The following is a 20,408-nucleotide window of genomic DNA, read 5'->3' on the forward strand; positions in this document are numbered from 1 at the left end:
TAACACGGCCTCAGGAATCTTCCCGGAGCACTCGTGAGGTTACCTCAGCTAGATAAGCATTGTATCCAAAGAAAACAGACTTGGGGATTTTCCCTAGTGGTTATTCTTAGTGATATGTGGTTTTCATTTTTTCTTTCTTTTCCAGGAACTTGAAAAGAGTATTTGTATGTCACTAATTTTTAATTTTTTTAAATTACTTTTTTAGTAAAAATTTTTAAATAAAATAAATTGGATACTGTGTTGGCTTATAAAACTTAAAGTGCAGAGAAGTAAGCTGAAAAGACAGTGAAGTCTTCTTCTTTCTTACTATTTATCGGTCATAGCTATGACCATGGGGCCCCAGACTCAGTGCCTACTCTGCACAGATCTATGCATGCGTGTGAATGTACAGCGAGCACATAAGTGGCTTCCGTGGAACACAGGCTGTCTTGTAACCCGCTGCCACGGTCTGTGCCACGGCAGCTCTCTTTGTCATCAGGCAGGTCTGTAGCTCACAGCGTGTACTGGATTTTCTGGATGTGCTGAAATTCAAGCAAGCATTGGTTCTACGACTGACCATTTGGGTTCTATTAGTCACCTCTCTGTTGATGTGCTGAAATAGCGTGACCTAGAGAGACCTATGGAAGGTCTCTTTTGACTTAGGAGTCAAGAGGGAGAGTCCACAATGGGAGGGAAGGCATGGCGGCAGGTGGTTGGAGTAGGAAGCTGAGAGATCACATCTCCATGCACGCACAGAGAGGAGACTGAAAGTGGGGTGAGGTCGTGAACCCTCAAAGCCCACCACCCCCATAAGCATACTTCCTCCAGCAAGGCTGCACCTACTAAAGGTTGCATAATCCCCCAAACAGTGCTACCCACTGAGAATCATGTGCTCATGAGCCTATGGGACACATTCTCACTTCACTACAGTTGTTTTAACATTTTTGTCACTATGAACCAACAAAGATGTACCTTTATAATGAGAAAATGAACTACCAAGACTACCTTGTGCTATGGGGCTTGTGGCTGAACGTCCCTTCATGATGGCTCAAAGGAAGGCTGACATACTGCCATCAGTTAGCTGCCATCAGAGCCAGTTAGCAAGAGTTCCTGAAGATGGTCCCAAGGTTTGAAGAAAAGTTGTGTTGCAGAAGGTACAGATTGGTGGCCTTTCCAGGAAAGAATGCTTAGATTAATAAGATAAAGCCTTGGTGTTGATGAGAGCCCCTGTCACAGGAAGATGTTTCTCAGCAGTTAGAATGAGGAAGGGGTTTGTTCTGGGGCACTTGCCCATGGCCTGGCAACTTGGGACATCACTGAAGCCCCCTCCAATCCTACTATAAATAGGATGGAGACAGAGAGTCCCAGGCACAGAGTGATGAGTCAAATGAATTACTGGCTTGTCAGCTTTGATTGGCAGCCTGGACCCTAGGGTCAGAAGATCATGGTTATGGGTTCTGTCACCTCTCAACTGTTGCCCTTGGGAGTTCACTCAGCACCTGAGAATTGTTCTTTCCCCATCTGTCAAATGGTCATAATGGCAACTCAGGTGAGCACCTAGCTTCCTGGGCATGTGGAAGCAAACAACACACACAGTTCTTAGGGGAAGCAACTATGGATCATTGTTTAGACCACATGCCTCTCAACACACTCCAGGACAAAGTGTCTTGGACTTGGTTTGAGCTCATGGCCATGACTTCTTTTTAAAGTTAAGGCATTCCTAAAGTTTCTAGGTTGGCTCAATCCTGCAGTCCTGCTCACAACCCCAAGCTGTCTCTTGCCCATCAGCCATCAAAAAGTTCAAAATCAACACAATAACATACAGGATCCAGACTCCTTGAGTATTTCCCATTGCTATGGGACTTTTTCTTTTTTATTATTTTACTTCTCTCTTTAAAGACTTTATTTTATTATTTTTTAAACTATTTCTTTCTATGACTGTCTATACACATTTTCTTTCTTTCTCCCTTCCTTCCTTCCTTCCTTCCTTCCTTCCTTCCTTCCTTCCTTCCTTCCTTCCTTCCTTCCTTTCTTTCGCCTACACACATTGTAAAACACACTGGAAGCTTTTTAGAGGATTTTTCTATCTGAACCTGCTTTACTGCGTATCCCTAGTCTTTTTTGACCACAGGAGCAAACTTTTGACTGCTAAGCTACACCTGGATCCTCCATGCTGCTCTCTTGACTGGCTCTGCTTGCTTCTAGGTTCATGAGAGCCAAGCCTAAAGCTTGTGGCCTGTTTGGAGGTTTGACCTAGAACCGCATTCAACCGCCCAGCTATGGAATGTTGGTGCCCTGCACTGTGGCAGACATTTTTTACATAGTTTTTTTTATTTCTATTTAGCATCAAAGAAGCTGTTTAAGTGCTTTGCTGTACAGTGGGGTTTCTTAAAGGAGCCATATCTTTTTTTTTTTTTTAATCTTTTCAGCTTTCTCAGGCCCCAGAGATATTTGAGCCTCATGTTGGTACACAAAAATGTAGTTGGTTGTTTTTGCTCTTTTGGGGGGCCTACCACCCAGCTCCCAAATAAATCACACACTGAGACATATTCTAAATTATAAATGCCTGGCCTTAGCTTGGCTTGTTTCTTGCCAGCTTTTCTTAACTTTAAATTATCCCATCTATCTTTTGTCTCTGGGCTTTTTCCTTTTCTTACTTCTGTGTATCTTACTTTCACTCTTACTCCATGGCTGGCTGTGTGGCTGGGTGGCTGACCCCTAGTATTCACCTCTCCTTGTTCTCTTGTTCTTTTTTCTTTTCCTCCAAGATTTCTCTATTTATTCTCTTTGCCTGCCAGCACCGCCTATCCTTTCTCCTGCCTCACTATTGACCATCTGGTTCTTTATTAGACCATCAGGTGTTTTAAACAGGTACAGTAACACAGCTTCACAGAGTTAAACAAATGCGACATAAAAGAATGCAACACATCTTTGCATCACTAAACAAATGTTCCAGAGCATAGACAAATGTAACACATCTTAAAATAATATTCTACACATGTGTGTTGGGGTGGGGCATTTAGGTTGATGAAGAGCATGCAGGTGATGGTGACAGTGGTGGGGAAGAGGAGTCAGTGTGACTCCTGCCTCAGGGATGGATTCGATGCTGGAGGGAGCTGAATGTGTGTTGCGGTGGCTCAGGCAGTACAAGAACTTTCTGGTACTGAAAATTTCTGCTAACTTGCCCTTTGGAGTGGCCTGACTTCCCGAGGCTGAGCAGGTCCTCTGGGAATTGCTGGTAGACTGAGAGAGCACTAGGGGGCTGGGTGGGAAAGGGCCATATGGCCTCTGACATGGGGTCTGTGTCTAGCATGTCAATGAGGGCGCAGACCAGGATCTGGTCTAGTTTCTGTAGGTGGGCCAAGGGAAGATGTGACCTTGGAAGGGAGGACAGGGCAGACACCCAGGGTGGTGTGAGAGGAGGAGCCACAGCATCAGTAGGTCTGGCCCCTGGGGATAGGGCATCAGGCTCCTTGGCCATGCCCCCCTGCTAGCTGCCTCAGGAATGGCCTCATGGGTTCCCGTGTGAGTCCTTTGCTGGCTCTTTGCTGTTTCTCTGTTTGCTTTCTCAGACACTGTGTTTGCTTGGGCCCACAGCCCCCAACCCTCAGTCTGTCTCTCCTTCTCTCAGAGTTGGGCTGACTCAGTGGGCTCTTCCTTGAGTTTGCTCCATGCCTCCTCCAGGCAGGCCTTCTTGTCTTGTGGTACTCAGCTCAAGTCTCACTTCTTCAGTGACCCTGAACTGCATGACCCTCCCCTGCTTCTCCTGCCACCCATGATAATACTGCAGTGTCCCCAAGGGCAGCCACGGTCTTTACCTGTTTATGCTGGTCTGAATCCTATGAGACGGTCACAGTTGGTGCCCTTCATTTTATGGGTAGAGATTCCGAGGCTTGGCTAGGATGCCCCTGAATGCTCCAGCCATGGCCTATTTCCAGATTCTCTCCTCTGACTTATCGCTCTGTCTAGGCTGAGTCCCCAGAAGTGGAGTCATGTTTGAGGGTTTCTGCAGCCTCCAGCATTGAGCCATGTTTACTGTTCCTGCTGCAGGAATGTGGGCTACAGAGAGGCTCTGGCCTGTTGGACTTCTTGGGTGGGAGGGTGAGGGGCTTGAGCTGAGCCAGGTGGAGGGGAGCCTGAGCTGAGCCCCAGGGGCCCAGACCACCCATTTCACCAGTTCCTTTTCCCCTTTCTCTGCCAGGGAGCTCAATGGCAACAATATCACTCGGATCCATAAGAATGACTTCGCTGGGCTCAAACAGCTTCGAGTGCTGTGAGTATGGGCTGCTGTTCCCATCATCTGCCTCTCTCCTCACCCCAAACTTGGCAGTTTGAGAGTTACAAGCTAGCTCAGGCCTTCTGTTGTGGAGTCAGGAGCTTCCTGAGTGGGTGGAGGGGGTGATGTTGAGCATCTTGACCCAGAGGGGCTATTGCCTCCTACATGGCTGGAAAGAATGGGGGATGGAGAGGGACTTGGGAGGGGCAGTCTTGGCCATTTCTCTCTCTGGGGCTGAGGGAAGAGCAGGTGGCACGGAGAGTCTATACGTTTCTGCTTAGGTCAGCCTGCTCTGGTGGAACACCATGGGCAACCTAAACCACAGATAGATAGGCTTTGCTCAGGTTCTGGAGGATGAGGTGCTGGATCAATCCTGATCAGGCATCTGTTCACTTCTGTGACCTCACATGGCCTGGCTCTGTGAGCACGCAGAGAGGACTCACTAATCCCTGGGTATCAGGGCCCACCCAGATTACCAAACCACTTTACTACTGTCCCTGACAACTCTACCTCCAAACACATAATACAGGGCATTGGAGTCAACATGTCAGATGGAGGGGTGGAATATAGTGTTTCAGATGGAGGGGTGGAGAACACAGTGTTTCAGATGGAGGGGTGGAGAACACAGTGTTTCAGATGGAGGGGTGGAGAACACAGTGTTTCAGATGGAGGGGTGGAATATAGTGTTTCAGGTGGAGGGGTGGAGAACACAGTGTTTCAGATGGAGGGGTGGAGAACACAGTGTTTCAGATGGAGGGGTGGAGAACACAGTGTTTCAGGTGGAGGGGTGGAGAACACAATGTTTCAGGTGGAGGGGTGGAGAATACAGTGTTTCAGATGGAGGGGTGGAGAACACAGTGCAGCCCACCATCTCCAGTGTTCTGCCTCAGAAGGACTCCTCAGCGAGGTCACAGGCCCTTGTCAAGAGGGTCATGCAGAGGACAGAAGACAGGTGGTGTAACTGTACTCAGGGGTGTCTGAGAGCGGAGATCCTGGAAGTGGCAGGCACAGCCCTGTTAAGCAGCAGGCCACCCATAGTGCCTGCCAGGCAGGGCAGAGTTGAGAGGCTCGCATTGGATCTCCATCCCTCTGTGCTCTGCTGATCTTGGGGAGTAGGGGCAGCCTTGACACGCAGGCACCTGACCCTCCCACCTCAGTTAGATTTGGAGGCCCTACCCCATTTGGCTGGCAGGAACCCCCCCCCCCCCAATCACATGTGCAGAGTCCCTCACCTCCCACTCAGGATAGTACAAGGGTTCAGAATTGTACACTTCACAGTTCTGGGGGATCTTTGGGGTGAGTGGGGGACCTTGTGGATTATCCACTTTGAGGTTGGGGGCAATGAGTTACTGGAGTCTTTGCTGCTCCAGAACTGACCCACATTGACCAAAACTTTCCTCTTCCCATTCTGGGGAGTCCTCCTCTCTTCCCGGGACTCCTCCCCCAGGCCTCTAGCAGAGAGAAAAGTATACTGCCCTGCCTCAACCCCTGCCTGAAGCCCATGCAGGGACATGCAATCCATCTGCTTGGGAGTGGAGAAGAGAGAACACAGGAGAAAAATTACTTCAATATCTCCAAAATAATCACACAGCATCCCATCTCTTAGTGAAAAATGCTACCCACCAGTCAGATGCTCTGAAGCAGAGCATGTTGCGGGGGAAGATGCAGAGTCCCGTGGAGCCAGGTGGTTGGTTGGCCTGGGCACCCTCCTCCTTTCTTCAGCAGATGGCCTAGGTGGACTATGGTGCAGACAGTGGGGGTGTTGTCTGGCAATTGTAGCATTCTTGCTTATGTGTGTGGGCTCTGCCCAGTTGGCATGGCTTTCCTCCGCCATGCTGGCCATTTTCTCTTGGATTCATGCTCTGGGCCAAAGGACAGCATGTGCCCCAGATGCCTAGCACCTTCTTCAAGCACAGCTGTGAGCACTAGCACTGTGCCGCTCTGCCAGACAGGGCTTGCTGTGGAACCTGAATGGGGGAATTTGGGAAGTTGTGACCACTTCAGCTGGAGTTAGGATCTACATGGGGCCTGGGAAAGGCTCTGGTCCCCTTCGTGAGGCCACGTTGCCCTGGCAAAGCTCATTGGGGTTCCCAGGAACACTTGTTTAGCATCCTGAAGCTGTTATGTCTCTTTGCCTCCCAGGCAGCTGATGGAGAACCAAATTGGAGCCGTGGAACGCGGAGCTTTTGATGACATGAAGGAGTTGGAGCGGCTGTGAGTACAGGGCGTAGGCTGGGGAGGGTTCTGGGGTTGCCAGAGAAGGTGTCAGCAGGCCTATAGAAAGGACTGAGGTAGGGGGAGGGTGGGTCCCAGCCCGATAGAGCATTGTGAGATGCTAATCAAGAGAAAAATGAAACCAACCTCCATTCCCATTCACAGTGCACCCCTGCTGTTAGTCCAAAACATGTGATGGCAAAAATTCACACAACTGGAATTCCTTCCACCCATCTTTCCTGAGGTGTGGCTTCCATTCATTGACTTTGGGTTCATAAAGGAGGTCACTGGTGTGCTGAGCAGAACTACCAGGGGAGTCCCCAGACCTGAGGCTTGCTATCACAGCCCAGCACGAGGAAATAGAGGCACACTCAGAGTTTGCAAGGCTTGCTCCTGAGTGGGGCTTTCAGTTTTGAAACAGGGTCCTGGTGAACTTTCTGTATTTCACATTGGTGACAATGAAAAGGAAAAGGACCTGGGGGGGGGTTGAAGATGGGGGGGCACTCCTCTCTCTATGGTGGTCAACTCCTCTCTTTATGGTGGTCAATTCCTCTCTTTATGGTGGTCAACCGCTTGGTCCTGCAAAACAGTTTGGATGAAGATGTTGGGTGGGGGAGTCCCAAAGTTCATGCTCTTTGACCAGAAAGTTCATTTTGTATTAAGAAACTGACTAGAAAAATGGCAAGAAATTCATATTTCTGGATATTCTTTGCAAATTACCAAAAATTAGAAATAGCCATTTGGGTGGAGGGAAATAAGATACAGTCAAGACTGAAATGCTGTCAACACCCCTGGGATGTGCTCACAATGTGAATTAGGCAGAAAAGGCAGGAAGTGATGTTTGTATAAACAAAATCAGTGAGAGAGAGACAGAGAGAGAGAGACAGAGACAGAGAGACAGAGACAGAGAGAGAGAGACAGAGACAGAGACAGAGAGTGTAGTAGAGGAATAAAGCAGTCGAGACCATTAGCTCTTAATTACATGGCGAGCTGAGGCAATGGGTACTTGAGTTTGGTTCTTTGTGTTTCTTTTCTTCTCTTTCTCCCTCGATTTTCTCACAATGAATTTCTACGGCCATCACAGCCAGTCCTGAGTGCCTTCCGCCGCCAGGTGCAAGGTGAAGCCCTTGGCCCCGTAGTGTGTCATCTAACCCGCAATAACGTTCCTGCAAGTGGCATTCCGCAGAGGAGAGACCGAGGTGCCTAGGGGCTAAGCCACATGTGCAGAAGAGGGGATTAGAACCAGATTGGTTTGCCTTCAAAGCTTAGACTCTTAATGAGTAGGACCTAATTAATCTCTCTCCTTTCATTTTTATGTCAAAGAAAACAAAGCATTAAACAAAGAGAAAGGGCATGTGTGCCTCATCGTCTTCTTGCAGAAGATTACCCCACCCCCAGCCTTAAACTGAGCAGTCAGCCATCCAGTACCTGGCCAGATGTTCACTCCTGTGTTCGCTTTCCTTAAAACTCTGACAATAAAATACCTGGCTCTGAGCGGCTCGGCTCGCTTGGATCTAATCCACTCCACACCCCGGGGCTTTGGTGCTGCCTGGCCTTGGAGGAGACGAGAAGGTGGGTGGGAGGGGGTCTAGACTTGACAAGGCATGGCCCTGCTGCTGCCACACCTGAGGCTTGGCAGAGGCTTCCTCTCAGTCACGACTCACTGCAGACCTTGTCCCTTCTGTCCACGTTCGGCTCCGTGTCTCCGGGCTGGGTCACCAGCCGCTTCCCAGCAGACAGGTTTTCTGTCTCTGGGGGTGTCAGGTATGCTCTGTGCACCCCTTCAGCGAGCAGTGGCCATCTGCTCTGATTTGTGGGAGACCTTGGGGATTGGTTTGTGAAAGCTGGTGGAAGTGGGGAGCCAGAATAAAAACACCCAGACTGTGAACGTAGCGTTTTCAATTAAAATGGAAATGTGCATTTATTGGCCCCTTTCCCAGCCTCCCCCCACCCCCCAAGAATTTCTCTGTTCCCTTTAGTATGACACAGTGACTGGGGTTCTGTATGGCTTTATTCACCCAAACCACACACACAAATCGTGTGTTGTTTTTTGTTTGTTTGTTTGGGTTTCTTGAAGGTAGGATGAGATTTTTTTTTTCAGCACCTTGGAAGCAATTTGGATTGAGAATTAAATCTTTTTACTGAATTCAACAGCCCTTCAACCGACAGATTTCCCTTTTTTCTAAGATCTTCCCAAAGCAGCCAACGTAATTTTCATATAGATGACTCTCTTCCCCGTGGCATTTCATTTATTTGTGAATGAAATTGATTAAATCACATAATCCTGCTTCTAAGTACCTGTGGCATAAACAAATCTGAGAGCAGACAGAGCTGGTTCTCACAAGCAGTTAGGGAAAGTGTGTTCAGAAGCAGCAGTGTGAGGCGCTGGCAGTCAGGGGGTCTGAGCCGTGGCCTGAGCTGGCCTGTTGCATAGAGGTCACAGAGCATGCTCAGTTGCCTGGGAGGTCAGCTCTGGGGATGAGAGCCAGGATAGGAGCTGTAGAAATACAAGCTTCAGCAGCCTGCATCAGCCCAGAGAGTGCTTGGATAAATCACTTCCCTCTTGGCATCAAAATTCCCTCAGCTCTCCAGAAGGCAACTCAATGAGGTCAGCGAGCCAATCGTGGGCACCCGAGAAGAGCCACGCTATGTGGCAAGCTAGTGGCCTTAAACGTTTACCTCTGGGGGTGCTTGGGTGAGAGGAGAAAGCCCACCTTCCCTCTGCTTCTGACCTATGGGGTGATGGCTAGGAACATCTGCCTTGGTGTCTGGAGTTCAGAAAGGCTGAGTGGCACTCAGCTGCTGTCATTCTGAGGTACCCGTGTGTCTCTCACTACGGTGGCTCACTCCTTTAGCGTCCTTTGGCTTTCCACTTTAAATGAGTTGTTGAATTCCTTTCCTTTCCCTTCCTCCTTCTGAATGTTTTCAAAAATTAAAGCCAGAAAAATGAGAAAGTCTTGGGAGAAAACAAAACAAAACTAAACCTAGCAATTACCAGGCAGTGTAAATACTGGATTAATTTATTGGACTGGGGATAAGGGACTGGGAGGATCCGATGTCTGCTCTTGTTGCTTTAAGGTTTACACTGGTGGTCCTTTTTTTTTCCCCAAGCCAACGATGTGTTTCCCTAGGAGCCTGCCTTTTAAAGTCGGTTTCTTCCAATTGGTCTCCTAACGCTGTAAATCTGATGTCTGTCCTGTGCTGGCACATGACGGTCCCCAGTGTGGTGACAACAGCCTTTCTCACATATCAGATGAAAGACAACCTCAGAGGAGGTAACCATGGATGAGTTCCTGTGGGTTGTGTGGTGTTCAGTCTCTTCCTCTCCTTCTAGAAGGTTTTTTTTTGCTGAGCTGGCTCATCGCAGTGAAAGAATCTCCTGGGGGCGACCTCTGTGTAACTCGCCGTGCTGGAGACTGTGTGGCAAGAGTCTCTCATCTTTTTTTTTTAATTTATACCATCATCTGCTATAGTTTCTCAAAAGTTAGCATCCTTTGCTGCACTCGAGACTCCTGTGTTAAGGAGTTAGCTGCTTAAGTTTGGAACAGCAAGTCTTCCCACAGCAGGTCTGGGTCCTTTTGATGCTGTCTCCCCATGAGGCAGCTTCCAGACCCAGACTTCTGGCTCCTGCCTGTGTGTGCAGCGCTGCTCCCACCTGCCCCCAGGACAGCAGTTCTCGACCTATGGGTCATGACCCCGGTGGGGGTCAAACTATCCTTTCACAGGGGTCGCATCTCAGACATCCTACATATCAGATATTTACATTATGATTCATAACAGTAGCAAAATTACAGTTATGAAGTAGCAACAAAATAATGTTATGGTTGGCGGTCACCACAACACGAGGAACTGTAGTAAAGGGTCGCAGCATTACGAAGGTTGAGAACCACTGCCCTAGAATATTGAAAACTATGAAAGCATACCTGAGGTATTTAAAAATGAAAGCGTGACTGGGGTGCAGCTCAGTGTTCTAGCATTTTCCTCACGTGCATGAGGCCTGGATTTACCCCTCAGCACTGAGATAAAATCTCTACTGCGTGGCAAGGAAAATACGGCCAAGTAAGGGACACACCAGTGTTCGAGTATCTTTTTTCCTGTAATTTGAGGGTTTTTTTCTATTTTGATTTTTATATGTGTATTTATTTGCTGTTTTGAGACAGGGTCTTTCTGTGTAGCCCTGGCTGGCCTCAAACTCACAGAGATTTGCCTGCTTCTGCCTCTGGAGTGTTGGGATTAAAGTTGTGCGCCACCATGCCCAGTGCCCGCGGTTTTTAAGCAAGCATTCTCTCGCTCTCTACCTATCTGTATCTATCTATCTATCTATCTATCTATCTATCTATCTATCTATCTATCTATCTATCTAATTTTTCCCCTCTTTTGAGATATGGTCTCAGTCTGCCCCAGGTTGTCCTGGAACTCATTATGTAGCTCATGGTGATCCTCCTGCTTCAGCATCCCAAGTGCTGGAATTAGACGCATGCACTTCCATGCTCACTGAAAGCATTCATTTTCATTAATAATATTAACAGTTGCTAATTTCATTTTGAAAAAAAAAAAAGAACCGAGCAAATAATAAAATAAAAATGAGCCGGGCGGTGGTGGCGCACGCCTTTAATCCCAGCACTCGGGAGGCAGAGCCAGGCGGATCTCTGCGAGTTCGAGGCCAGCCTGGGCTACCAAGTGAGTTCCAGGAAAGGCGCAAAGCTACACAGAGAAACCCTGTCTCAAAAAAACCTAAAAAAAATAAATAAAATAAAAAAAAAAATAAAAATGAAAACAAAGGAAAAACGCAAGCAGCCAGATAAACAGAAACCGATGCTGCCTAGGCAAGCATGGACCAAACAGTAAGATCTGTGATGTTTAGCCACCCTACCTCATATCACCCATTTCATAAGGTCAAGGATCCAACTCACACCTGGGATTATCTGGGGATCAGGTCTTGATGGATCATAAAGGGACAATCAGGGAAGGTTGCTCTGCTGTTTAGTTGAGGGCATATCTTCCCTGGTCTGGATAGGAAGTGGCCACTCACAGATGAGCTGCGTCTTAGAGAAGATGCCTTGGGGGTTCTGCTCTGGTCCTACTGGGACTCAGATCCCGGGCCTTGTGACTTTGAATGCAGGGCTTTCTGAGAGCATCCTTGCCATCTCCTGAACACTCAGGTGACTCCCACCTCTCCTGTTTCCTTTTCTAGACGATTGAACCGCAACCAGCTGCACGTGCTGCCTGAACTACTGTTCCAGAACAACCAAGCTCTATCTCGACTGTGAGTTACACATGTGGGTTGATACCCACCCTGTGGGGGGGGTGGTGGGATGGAGTCAGTGGCCCTGACCTTGGGTTCATACTTCCCACTGGCATGAAAGGTTCTGGGCATCGAAGGCCAGACCTTTCTATAGGAAGTCTGTGTGTGGCACTTCTCCAGGCAAGAGTTTGAAAGGGTCCTAGTTCATCCAGCTGTAAATGCTGCTGCTGGTGGCAGGGTGTCACGGGGGTGGGTGTGTTCGCAACTGTGCCCGCAGTCTGTTGTGGACATTGTCACGCCCTTGTCCCTGCCTTTGCGTGCCTGTGTTGGGTTGAATAGTCATCCCACTAAGCTGCTTTGAACCTATTTCTGCTTTCAGCCCCATCTACCTTTAGGCTTAGGTGCTCGGTGAGTGTACTTATGACCAGTGGTGTAAAGCCATAGCGTCACTGGCTGTCAGTGCACTTCTTTCAAGTACAAAGGCTGCTGGCTACTGTTGCTCTGTGATTCTCCACGCTTTTGAGCTGTCCTACCATCTGTTCTGTTTAGTGGGATCTGGGGCTGGATGGACCTTTGAGACTTACTAAGGAATCTCCAGTGCAGCCCCCCAGCCCTCGCTCTGAGTTTGGCTCCCTCTATGATGGGGAGTCCATCATTGGACCGCCAGCTTGCGTATCGGAACATTCTGTTTTGGTTTGGTGTGGTTTTTCGAGACAGGGTTTCTCTGTGTAGCTTTGCGCCTTTCCTGGAACTCGCTTTGTAGACCAGACTGGCCTCAAACTCACAGAGATCCACCTGGCTCTGCCTCCCGAGTGCTGGGATTAAAGGTGTGCACCACTGCTACCCGGCTATCAGAACATTCTTAACTTCGAGCCTCCCATTTGCTCTCTAATAATGTGTTTTTCTTAATTTTTATTTCTGCAACTACTTAGAACAACTATGTCCTATAATGTGTCTTCTAGGAGTTTTTTCAAATTTTGAGTTGGGAGATTTTTGAGTTCTCTTCATGGTGGTTATTAACACTCTGGAGAACACTGGGGTGGGGACCCTGCTTGGGATGGAGGACCGTCTGGGAAGCAGTACTTCAAGGGTCACAAGGTCCTGGGTTTTTCAGTGCGACTTTGCTGGGAGCCAACGTTTCTTCCTGAACTTCAGAATCTACCTGCTGAGTTGGGGTGTGCACCCATGCTTGTGGGTGGCCTCCCAAGAATGTCTGATGATGCAGATTCCCCTGCAGGAAACTCCTGCACCTGGCATATGTGACTGTGAGAAAGAAAGGCAGCGTCTCACAGCTTTACCGCTGGAGAGACGAGGTGGAGAGGCAAAATGGTATCCCTGGAGTCGACGTGAAGCCCCTTTGACTCCTGACTCCTGGCCCAGCACTGTTCGTGTTTCATATTTCAACAGGAATTTGGGAGCAAAGGTCTTCCACACTTTAACAAACATTAAGTAACCAGACTTCATAACTAAACTAGCATTTGGAAATTCACTCAAGGGGTGGGGGAGCCTGAGGAAGAGGACACCTGCTCTTGGCACTCTCCTGGGCTGGGAGCCAGGGGAAGCAGAGGCCTCAAGGTCTCGTGTGTGTGTGTGTGTGTGTGTGTGTGTGTGTGTGTGTGTGTGTGTGTGTGTGTGTGTATTTCCAAGCTCCGAAGACAGGACTTCTGAATGCTTCCTGCCTTGTCTTCCAGGCATTGACTCCCTTGCACTTGGCAAGAGGACATTTTTATGTAAGGCCATAGCTGGTCCTGGGTGAAGGAGGACCTTTTGTTTTGTTTTGTTTTGTTTTGTTTTTCAGTTCCTGTCTTGCGCTCTTCCTCTCTCTTTGTTTTGGTGCTGGAGATGGAACCCTGGGTTCTGTCTAGAGTGTGCTGAGTACACGACTCTACACGAAGCTATCCCCCAGCCTTTCCTTATTTCCAAGTCTCCTCTGTAAGCATGGCATACAAGCCAGAAGGACTCAGCAGAGAATGCATGTGTAGCATGTCCCACCAATGTCAGCCAAAGACTCGGCATCATGACAGAGGCATGTGCATCCTGTGCCCCTCCAGCATGGGCCATCTTGAAAAAGGCACCTTCTGTAGGAGGCTGCTGAGCAAAGTTTTGCTGACTGAGCCTTTGCTCCTGGCGTCTGGCCTTATCCAGACACTGTGGAGGAGGCTGTAGGGACAGATACGGGAGTGTCCAAAGGTTTACTTGTTGCTACTCTTGGTTTCATCCCTCTCCTGTTCGTTGATCTGAATATCTGCCTTCCAAAACTTCCCTAACGAGTTCTCCAGTTGCTCTGGCTAGAAAGCTCTCAGGCACGCTACCTCGAGGACTGGTGAGGTTAAGGTGTGGTGGGTATTGTAAGTCATGATCATTAAGTTCCTAGGCTCCCCAGGACAGGGACTAAGGTACAGCTATTCCTCACAGCGACTGAGATGTGAGGATGTCTCTAGTTCTTTCTGGATTGTTGCCTTGCTCCTCCCTATACCACCGTCCTGGGCTCCTTGGCAACAGTGACATCACTACACTGACCATTAGCCACAGTGTTGGCCCTCCTCCTACTTCTTGTAACCACGTAGATCTGATCTCCATAGGGTCTTGGATCCCAACTCTAGAGTCTTGAAAGCAGAAATCTGATGAGCCCGTTTTAGGCCAGATGATGGCTGGGGCTCGTGGGATCAGCTGGTGCAGTGGTAATTCTGGTGCTGCATCCTCAGCTGCAGGACCGTGACATTCCTTTAAGAAGGCATGCCTAGGCCAGTGCCTTGTTTCTGGTCCCTCCGTCGACTTTCCCTTTGCTTTGGAGGGATCTGTTACTAAGCCTTTCCATCTGGAGGAAATTACAGACTTTCGTGCAGATGCTTTGCTAAGCAGCGTGCAGTGGACTCCAGAGAGACCAAATGTGCCGGGGAAGGTGCGGCCAGGGTGTGCAGGTGGCACAGACGCTGCTTCGGTTGATCTCGTCTGCAGCTTCCAGAAGTTAAATCTGTCTACCGTTTGTTCTATACTGGCAGTCCCATTCTTTCCAAACACACAATGAATGTCCCAAAGAGGGGCTTTGTCTTGGATCACAGAGCAGTTGGATATAAGGGCTGGAATCAGGCACTGGGACTCTGAGGGTCCGTTAATGAGCCCGAAAATGGGCTTAAACCAGGACCTGGAAATCTCACCATTGGGAATCCACCCGGAGGAGATAAAACCCTGGCATAAGTATGCACACTGCAGTGATATTCAGAATATTGAAGAGAGCATGGAAATAACCTTAATGTCCCACATCAGGGAAGTGGTTAGGCAAATTCCAGCATATCTGCTTGATGGAATACTTAAGCATTCATCAGAAATGGCCTTCATGGGAGATGTCAAATAATGCAGATGTTTGTGATATCAAAAGCCAGAGTTGTATTGATCCCTGAATTACTCTAAATAATGCATGGAAAATGACTGCAGAATTCCAGCAGGGACTGACGGTGGGTAATTTTTTTCTTTTGTGTTTCCCAGATGTTCTTTAAGAAGGACGTATTGTATTTATGGTAGGAGACCTGCCAGCTTTGAACAGTAATGGAAAGCCCTGTGTCTGAGTTAAAATGAGTGCTGCTGGGCTGGGGAGGCAGCGCTGTGGTAGAATGCTTGCCTAGCGCACGGGAAGGCCCTAGGTTCCAGGCCCAGTGCCATAAAACCCCAAACAACTGGCGCCAGAGACATGGTGTGGTTTCCTCTAGCCCTGTGGAGCCAGCTGCTCTGTTGTGGGGCCAAAATAATGTCTACCTCCCAGAGCTGCTGGGAAGCTGAAGAGAGATGAAAACTTTGGTGCCTCAGAATTAACGCTGTGGCACGTGGCAGGTGTCGGGAAATATGAGGCATCCATGCTGGGATTGCTCTGGAGGGGAAGACCCGGCTTCCCACACTTGCAGTCTCAGAGTGGCTGACCCCACACGAGCATTGCTTAGCATCAGCATCAGCTTTCCTCTTCTTTCTGGAGACTGGTGTAGAGGTCTTATCCTTAGCTCAGAATCATCCCTTTACCATGCAGGGACCTGTCCACAGCTTTGGTTTCACTCAGTTGTTCCCCTGCAGAATCACCCAGAAAGGCTGTGGAGGGAGGCTGGTCTGGGGCCAGTAGAAGGGCTGAAGTTTGGCTTGGAACAGTCCTGGTCACATTCTTGAGCAGTGGAAGGGAAGCCAGCAGAGAGCAAGTAGGCAACAGGTCTCAGCTCTTGGAGCCCTCAAATTATAGATAGTCTTTATTCTCAAACCGAGGGGGGCCGAAGCTCTAACTCGGCGTTCCCCTATTTATTTATTTATTTTATTTATTTATTTTTTTTGGTTTTTCTGGGTTTTTGAGACAGGGTTTCTCTGTGTAGCTTTGCGCCTTTCCTGTTCCCCTCTATTTTATTTTATTTTTTGCATGTGTGTGTGTGTAGCTTGTGTGCACATGGATGTGTGCTCATGTGTTGGGGTGCACATTTGTGTGTGGGTACATGTGCATAAGTGTGCACATGAGTGTGGAGGCCAGAAGTCAATACTGAACATCTTCCTCAATTCTTTTTCATCTTTTGTATTGAGGCAGAGTCTCTTGCTGAACCTGGAGCTCATCAGTTGGCTTTGGTTGGTCTAGCTAGCCAGCTTGCTCTAGGGATCTCCTGTTTCTGCCTCCCAAAGGTTTATAGGTGGGCCACTGCACATGCCCAGGATTGAAATGGGTGCTGGAGAGCCTCATGATTGCATGGTACGTTCTTCACTTGTTGAACCATCTCCACCGCTCCCTAGCTCCCCTGCAGAAGAAAGCCCTCACCTTGTCATGTGACTTAGTCTCTGCAGAAGTGAGCTGCAGCCTTTCACGGTCTCCATCTAGAGAGGACAAGAACCATGGCCACGACAGCGACAACCAAAGAGAATGGAGGCCACTCAGTGCTGGGCTATGCTGGCACAGCCTAGCAACGCAATCCGATTTCAGTAGTGGAACGTCTGTGTGAGGTCAGCATGCCCTCCTTCTGTGGATGAAAGGATGCACGGTCAGAGGGTTTGGGACATGTCCTAGGGCTGAGCCAAATTTGAACCTGCTCTGTCTGTAGCTAAGGTTCATCCTGTTACATCTACCCTTTAGTACCTGCCATTTATCTACACTAGCCATCTACATGGCCCCTCCTAGATTCCCTCTGTCCCCCAGCTCCTCACTATCCTTGACCCCACCTCCTCCTCCGCATGTTCCCGCCCACTCATTCATTCCAAAGTTCTTTGTGGCCCTGCTGCAGGCCTGCAGGGTTGGTCAAACTTGGTTAGACAGCTGTGTGGCTCCAACACGCATGTCTACCTGTCTAGGGGGTGACAATCCGCCCCGGAAGCTCCCTGAGAGCTACCTGGCTCTCAGACTCCAGCAGGGAGGAAGAGTGAAGGGCAGGCACCAGCTGCTGCATCTGAGTCTCCTGTGGGGGCAGCTGCACCCTGGTGGCAGGTTACCTGGGTTTGGGACCAACGTTTCACTTGCCACTCAATCCTCAGGGGATGTGGAAATGTCATTTTCATGGACTGTCACAGGGCTCAGGTTTGCGGCTAGAAGGACATGTTTGAGTTCTGATAGCTTCTCTAGAGTGGCCAATCCCAGATTTCACTTGGCTAGGTGGGGCTAGGTGCTTCTGTGCTCCTTCACCCTAGCCTCATGTCCCCCCAGGTCCAACACACAAGATGTTCTTCTCTGGCTGGCTGCATCCTTTACTCACATACAAATTGCTTTGGACACTCAGGTCCTCTGGGCTCTCGCTTAGCCTTGAAGCCCATATGCATCCAGACCAGATTGACTTCTTGGTCTCTGTAGGTTTCTGTAGGCTTGGGAGGGGGCAGGCCATTATTGAGGCAGCCCAGGGCATCTACTTCCCACATGTGTATATATCCCTGTCATATGGACCACGATAACTCATTAACAAGGCCCTGGTGGTAGGAGCCAGGCTGTGAGCCTGCGCAGCCCTGTGGAAGAATGCCTGACCCTCATGACCCCATCTCAAGCTGGGTTTAATTAAACTGTCAGCACTGGTCGGAAGAACAAAGCATCCCTTCCCGCCAGGGCCCAGCCCCCATCAGAGGCAGGAGGCTACGCCACTGAAACGAATAGCTGTACAGAATGGATCTGTCTCGCCTCTGAGGGAAATTACCCGAAGCAGAAGGTGACCCTGCTATTGCCACACGTCCAGGCCAGGAGGCAGAACTGCTGAGCTTGACCAGCTTCTGGAAAGATGCGGACGGCTGTGTGGGAAGCAGGACTCCCGGGGGGCTCCCAGCTCCGACAGAGCCTCCTTTCTGTCTGTGCTACCCCCAGGGTTCTTGCTAGGTGTCCATCACTCCTTAGCATCCCTCAGAAATTCCTTGAGCTTTGTCCAGAGAGAGGAAGCCCGTGAAGGGCTCAGGGTGTTAACGATAGAAGTGGCCTTGCTTAGATGGCTAGAGGAAAAGCTGGTCCAAGCTCTGTCATCTCTAGGGGACTTCTGCTTCTAGCATATTCTCATGTGTCATGGAGCTCGGGGGAGTGCCAGTGGGATTGTAGCATGAATCTTAAAGAGTCTTATTAATAAAATCAAACCTGAGCCAGGTATTGGGGTGAACACTGGAAGATCAGAGAGACAGAACAAGCCACAGCTAACCTCACCTGGCCAACTTCTCAGCTTATTTGTTTCCTCAGATTGGAAGCCTCTGTGTCCTCATATCCGAATGGCTCTCAGCTGAACTGTGCTGCTAGAAGTCTGAAAGCTTAACCAGCCAAACGCTTCTAGTTTCTGGTCTCCACGCCTTATATATCTTTCTGCTTTCTACCATCACTCCCTGGGATTAAAGGCTCGCTTTCTGGGATTAAAGGCGTGAGTCACCATGCCTGGCTGTATCCTTGAACCGATGGATTTCTGCCTCTGGAATGCTAGGATTAAAGGTGTGTGCTACCACTGCCTATACTCATGTTTAATATTGTGGCTGTTCTGTTTCTGACCCCAGATAAGTTTATTAGGGTGCACAATATTTTGGAGAACTCAATACTACCACATGGGATGGCTCAACAGGCAAAAGTGTGTGTCTTTCCAAACTGGACAATGAGCCTGACTTGGAACCCAGGGTGGAAGGAGAGAGCTGAGTCACAAAAGGGGTCCTCTGGCCTCCACACACAAGTCATGACATGAGCTTGTACCCATACACAGGCACAATCACAAAACAAAACAAAACAAAAAGCTGCTCCAAGCCAGGAGTAAATGGAGCACACGCCTTTACTTCCAGCATTCAGGAGGCAGAGGCAAGTGGATCTCTGTGAGTTCGAGACTACAGAGTGAGTTCCAGGACATCCAGAGCTATATAGTAAGATCCTGTCTCTAACAAAAAACAAACAAGCAAACAAAAATAAAAAACCCAAACCAACTCCAGGGAGACATAGGTGGTCCATCTCCCAAACTTGTTTACAAATTTATTTTTTCCAGGGACTCCCCTTTAACACTCTCTGGTGGACTTAGTGTTAAGTGACCGGCCAGGTCTCAAACAAGAAACGTGAAAGTCTAGGTTTGAACATCTGACCCCCAATCCATGCACTTGCCGCTAAACTATCTGTGCCTAAGCTAGAGTGAGAGGGGTGTGTGTGTGTGTGTGTGTGTGTGTGTGTGTGTATAAAAATGTAGGTTTTCAGGGTCAAGTGACTCAGATCCTGAGTCAGTTAGGGAAGGTTCCCTAATTAGTAACTTAGTTATCACTTCTCTTTCTTTGGTTTCTGATTAGGGAGGCCTTGCTCCCCCAGTGTGCTTGGGGGAGGGCCTTAGGTGGAGACCCCTGTTGGGTATTTGCCTCTGCCCAGCCTGGCTGGAATGTGAGAGTTGCGGCTGCCAACCCCCAGAGCAGATGCACCACCTCTAGCTGCCGCTCAGAGCACAGCCTGGGGATTATGAGTTAGCAATTACAAGCGCTCTGGAATCGCAACATGCCTCCCAATCATTACATCTGCGCCTGCTGTCAAGGCGGGAGAGAAGAAGGCCAGCATCCCACTGGGCTGGTGCAGGGGCTTCTGAGAAGAGGGCAGGGCGGCCAGCCTCATGTTGACAGCTACATGCCAAGCAATCCTCTGTGCTCAGCATGGATGGACGTCTGTCCACACAGCTCTGGCCCATGCTTTTGGACCCAGTCCAGCCCGGAACTGGCTCAGAACCACGCTGGTCTTCACACTTATGAACAGCCAGGGTGCCCAAAAAGGGCTTCATGGTCATCTCATAAAGATGCCCAGTGAATGCAGGGCATGGTGCTGGCATGGCTACCGCACTGAACAGAGCAGCGTGAGGCAGACAGAATTCCAGAGCCAGAGAAGACAAAGTGGGGAGGTGCGTGCGTGTGTGCGTGCGTGCGTGCATGCGTGCATGCAGGCAGCGGTGGTTGGGGAAGAGCTAGGGAGTAAGGATTTTTTTCTCTTCTTTTTTTTTCTTTTTTGGTTTTTCGAGACAGGGTTTCTCTGTGTAGCTTTGCGCCTCTCCTGGAACTCACTTGGTAGCCCAGGCTGGCCTCGAACTCCCAGAGATCCGCCTGGCTCTGCCTCCCGAGTGCTGGGATTAAAGGCGTGCGCCACCACCGACCAGCCCCTTTTTTCTCTTCTTATGCTTTGAAGACTACGCAAATGATTTTGCTAGGATATTGAACCTTGGAAAATAGAGAAAAGCAGTTAATGGACAAGAGGTTTTGTTGTCCCCCTAAGTAAGA

The 20,408-nt window shown here is 49.2% G+C and overlaps 1 protein-coding gene across 1 annotated transcript in view; it reads left to right on the forward strand.

Moving 5' to 3' along the window:
- The window catches only part of Slit1 (slit guidance ligand 1), a 161,149-nt gene that overhangs the window by 15,201 nt on the left and 125,540 nt on the right, over window positions 1-20,408 (forward strand). Inside the window, exons 2-4 of the mRNA XM_052760526.1 lie at window positions 4,181-4,252; window positions 6,398-6,469; window positions 11,664-11,735. Of these exons, the coding sequence (XP_052616486.1) occupies window positions 4,181-4,252; window positions 6,398-6,469; window positions 11,664-11,735 (216 nt within the window). The remainder of the gene's footprint in view (window positions 1-4,180; window positions 4,253-6,397; window positions 6,470-11,663; window positions 11,736-20,408) is intronic.

This window comes from Peromyscus californicus, unplaced genomic scaffold, assembly GCF_007827085.1.
Source record: "Peromyscus californicus insignis strain IS unplaced genomic scaffold, ASM782708v3 Scaffold_4__1_contigs__length_199733344, whole genome shotgun sequence".
NCBI classification, from domain to species: Eukaryota; Metazoa; Chordata; class Mammalia; order Rodentia; family Cricetidae; genus Peromyscus; species Peromyscus californicus.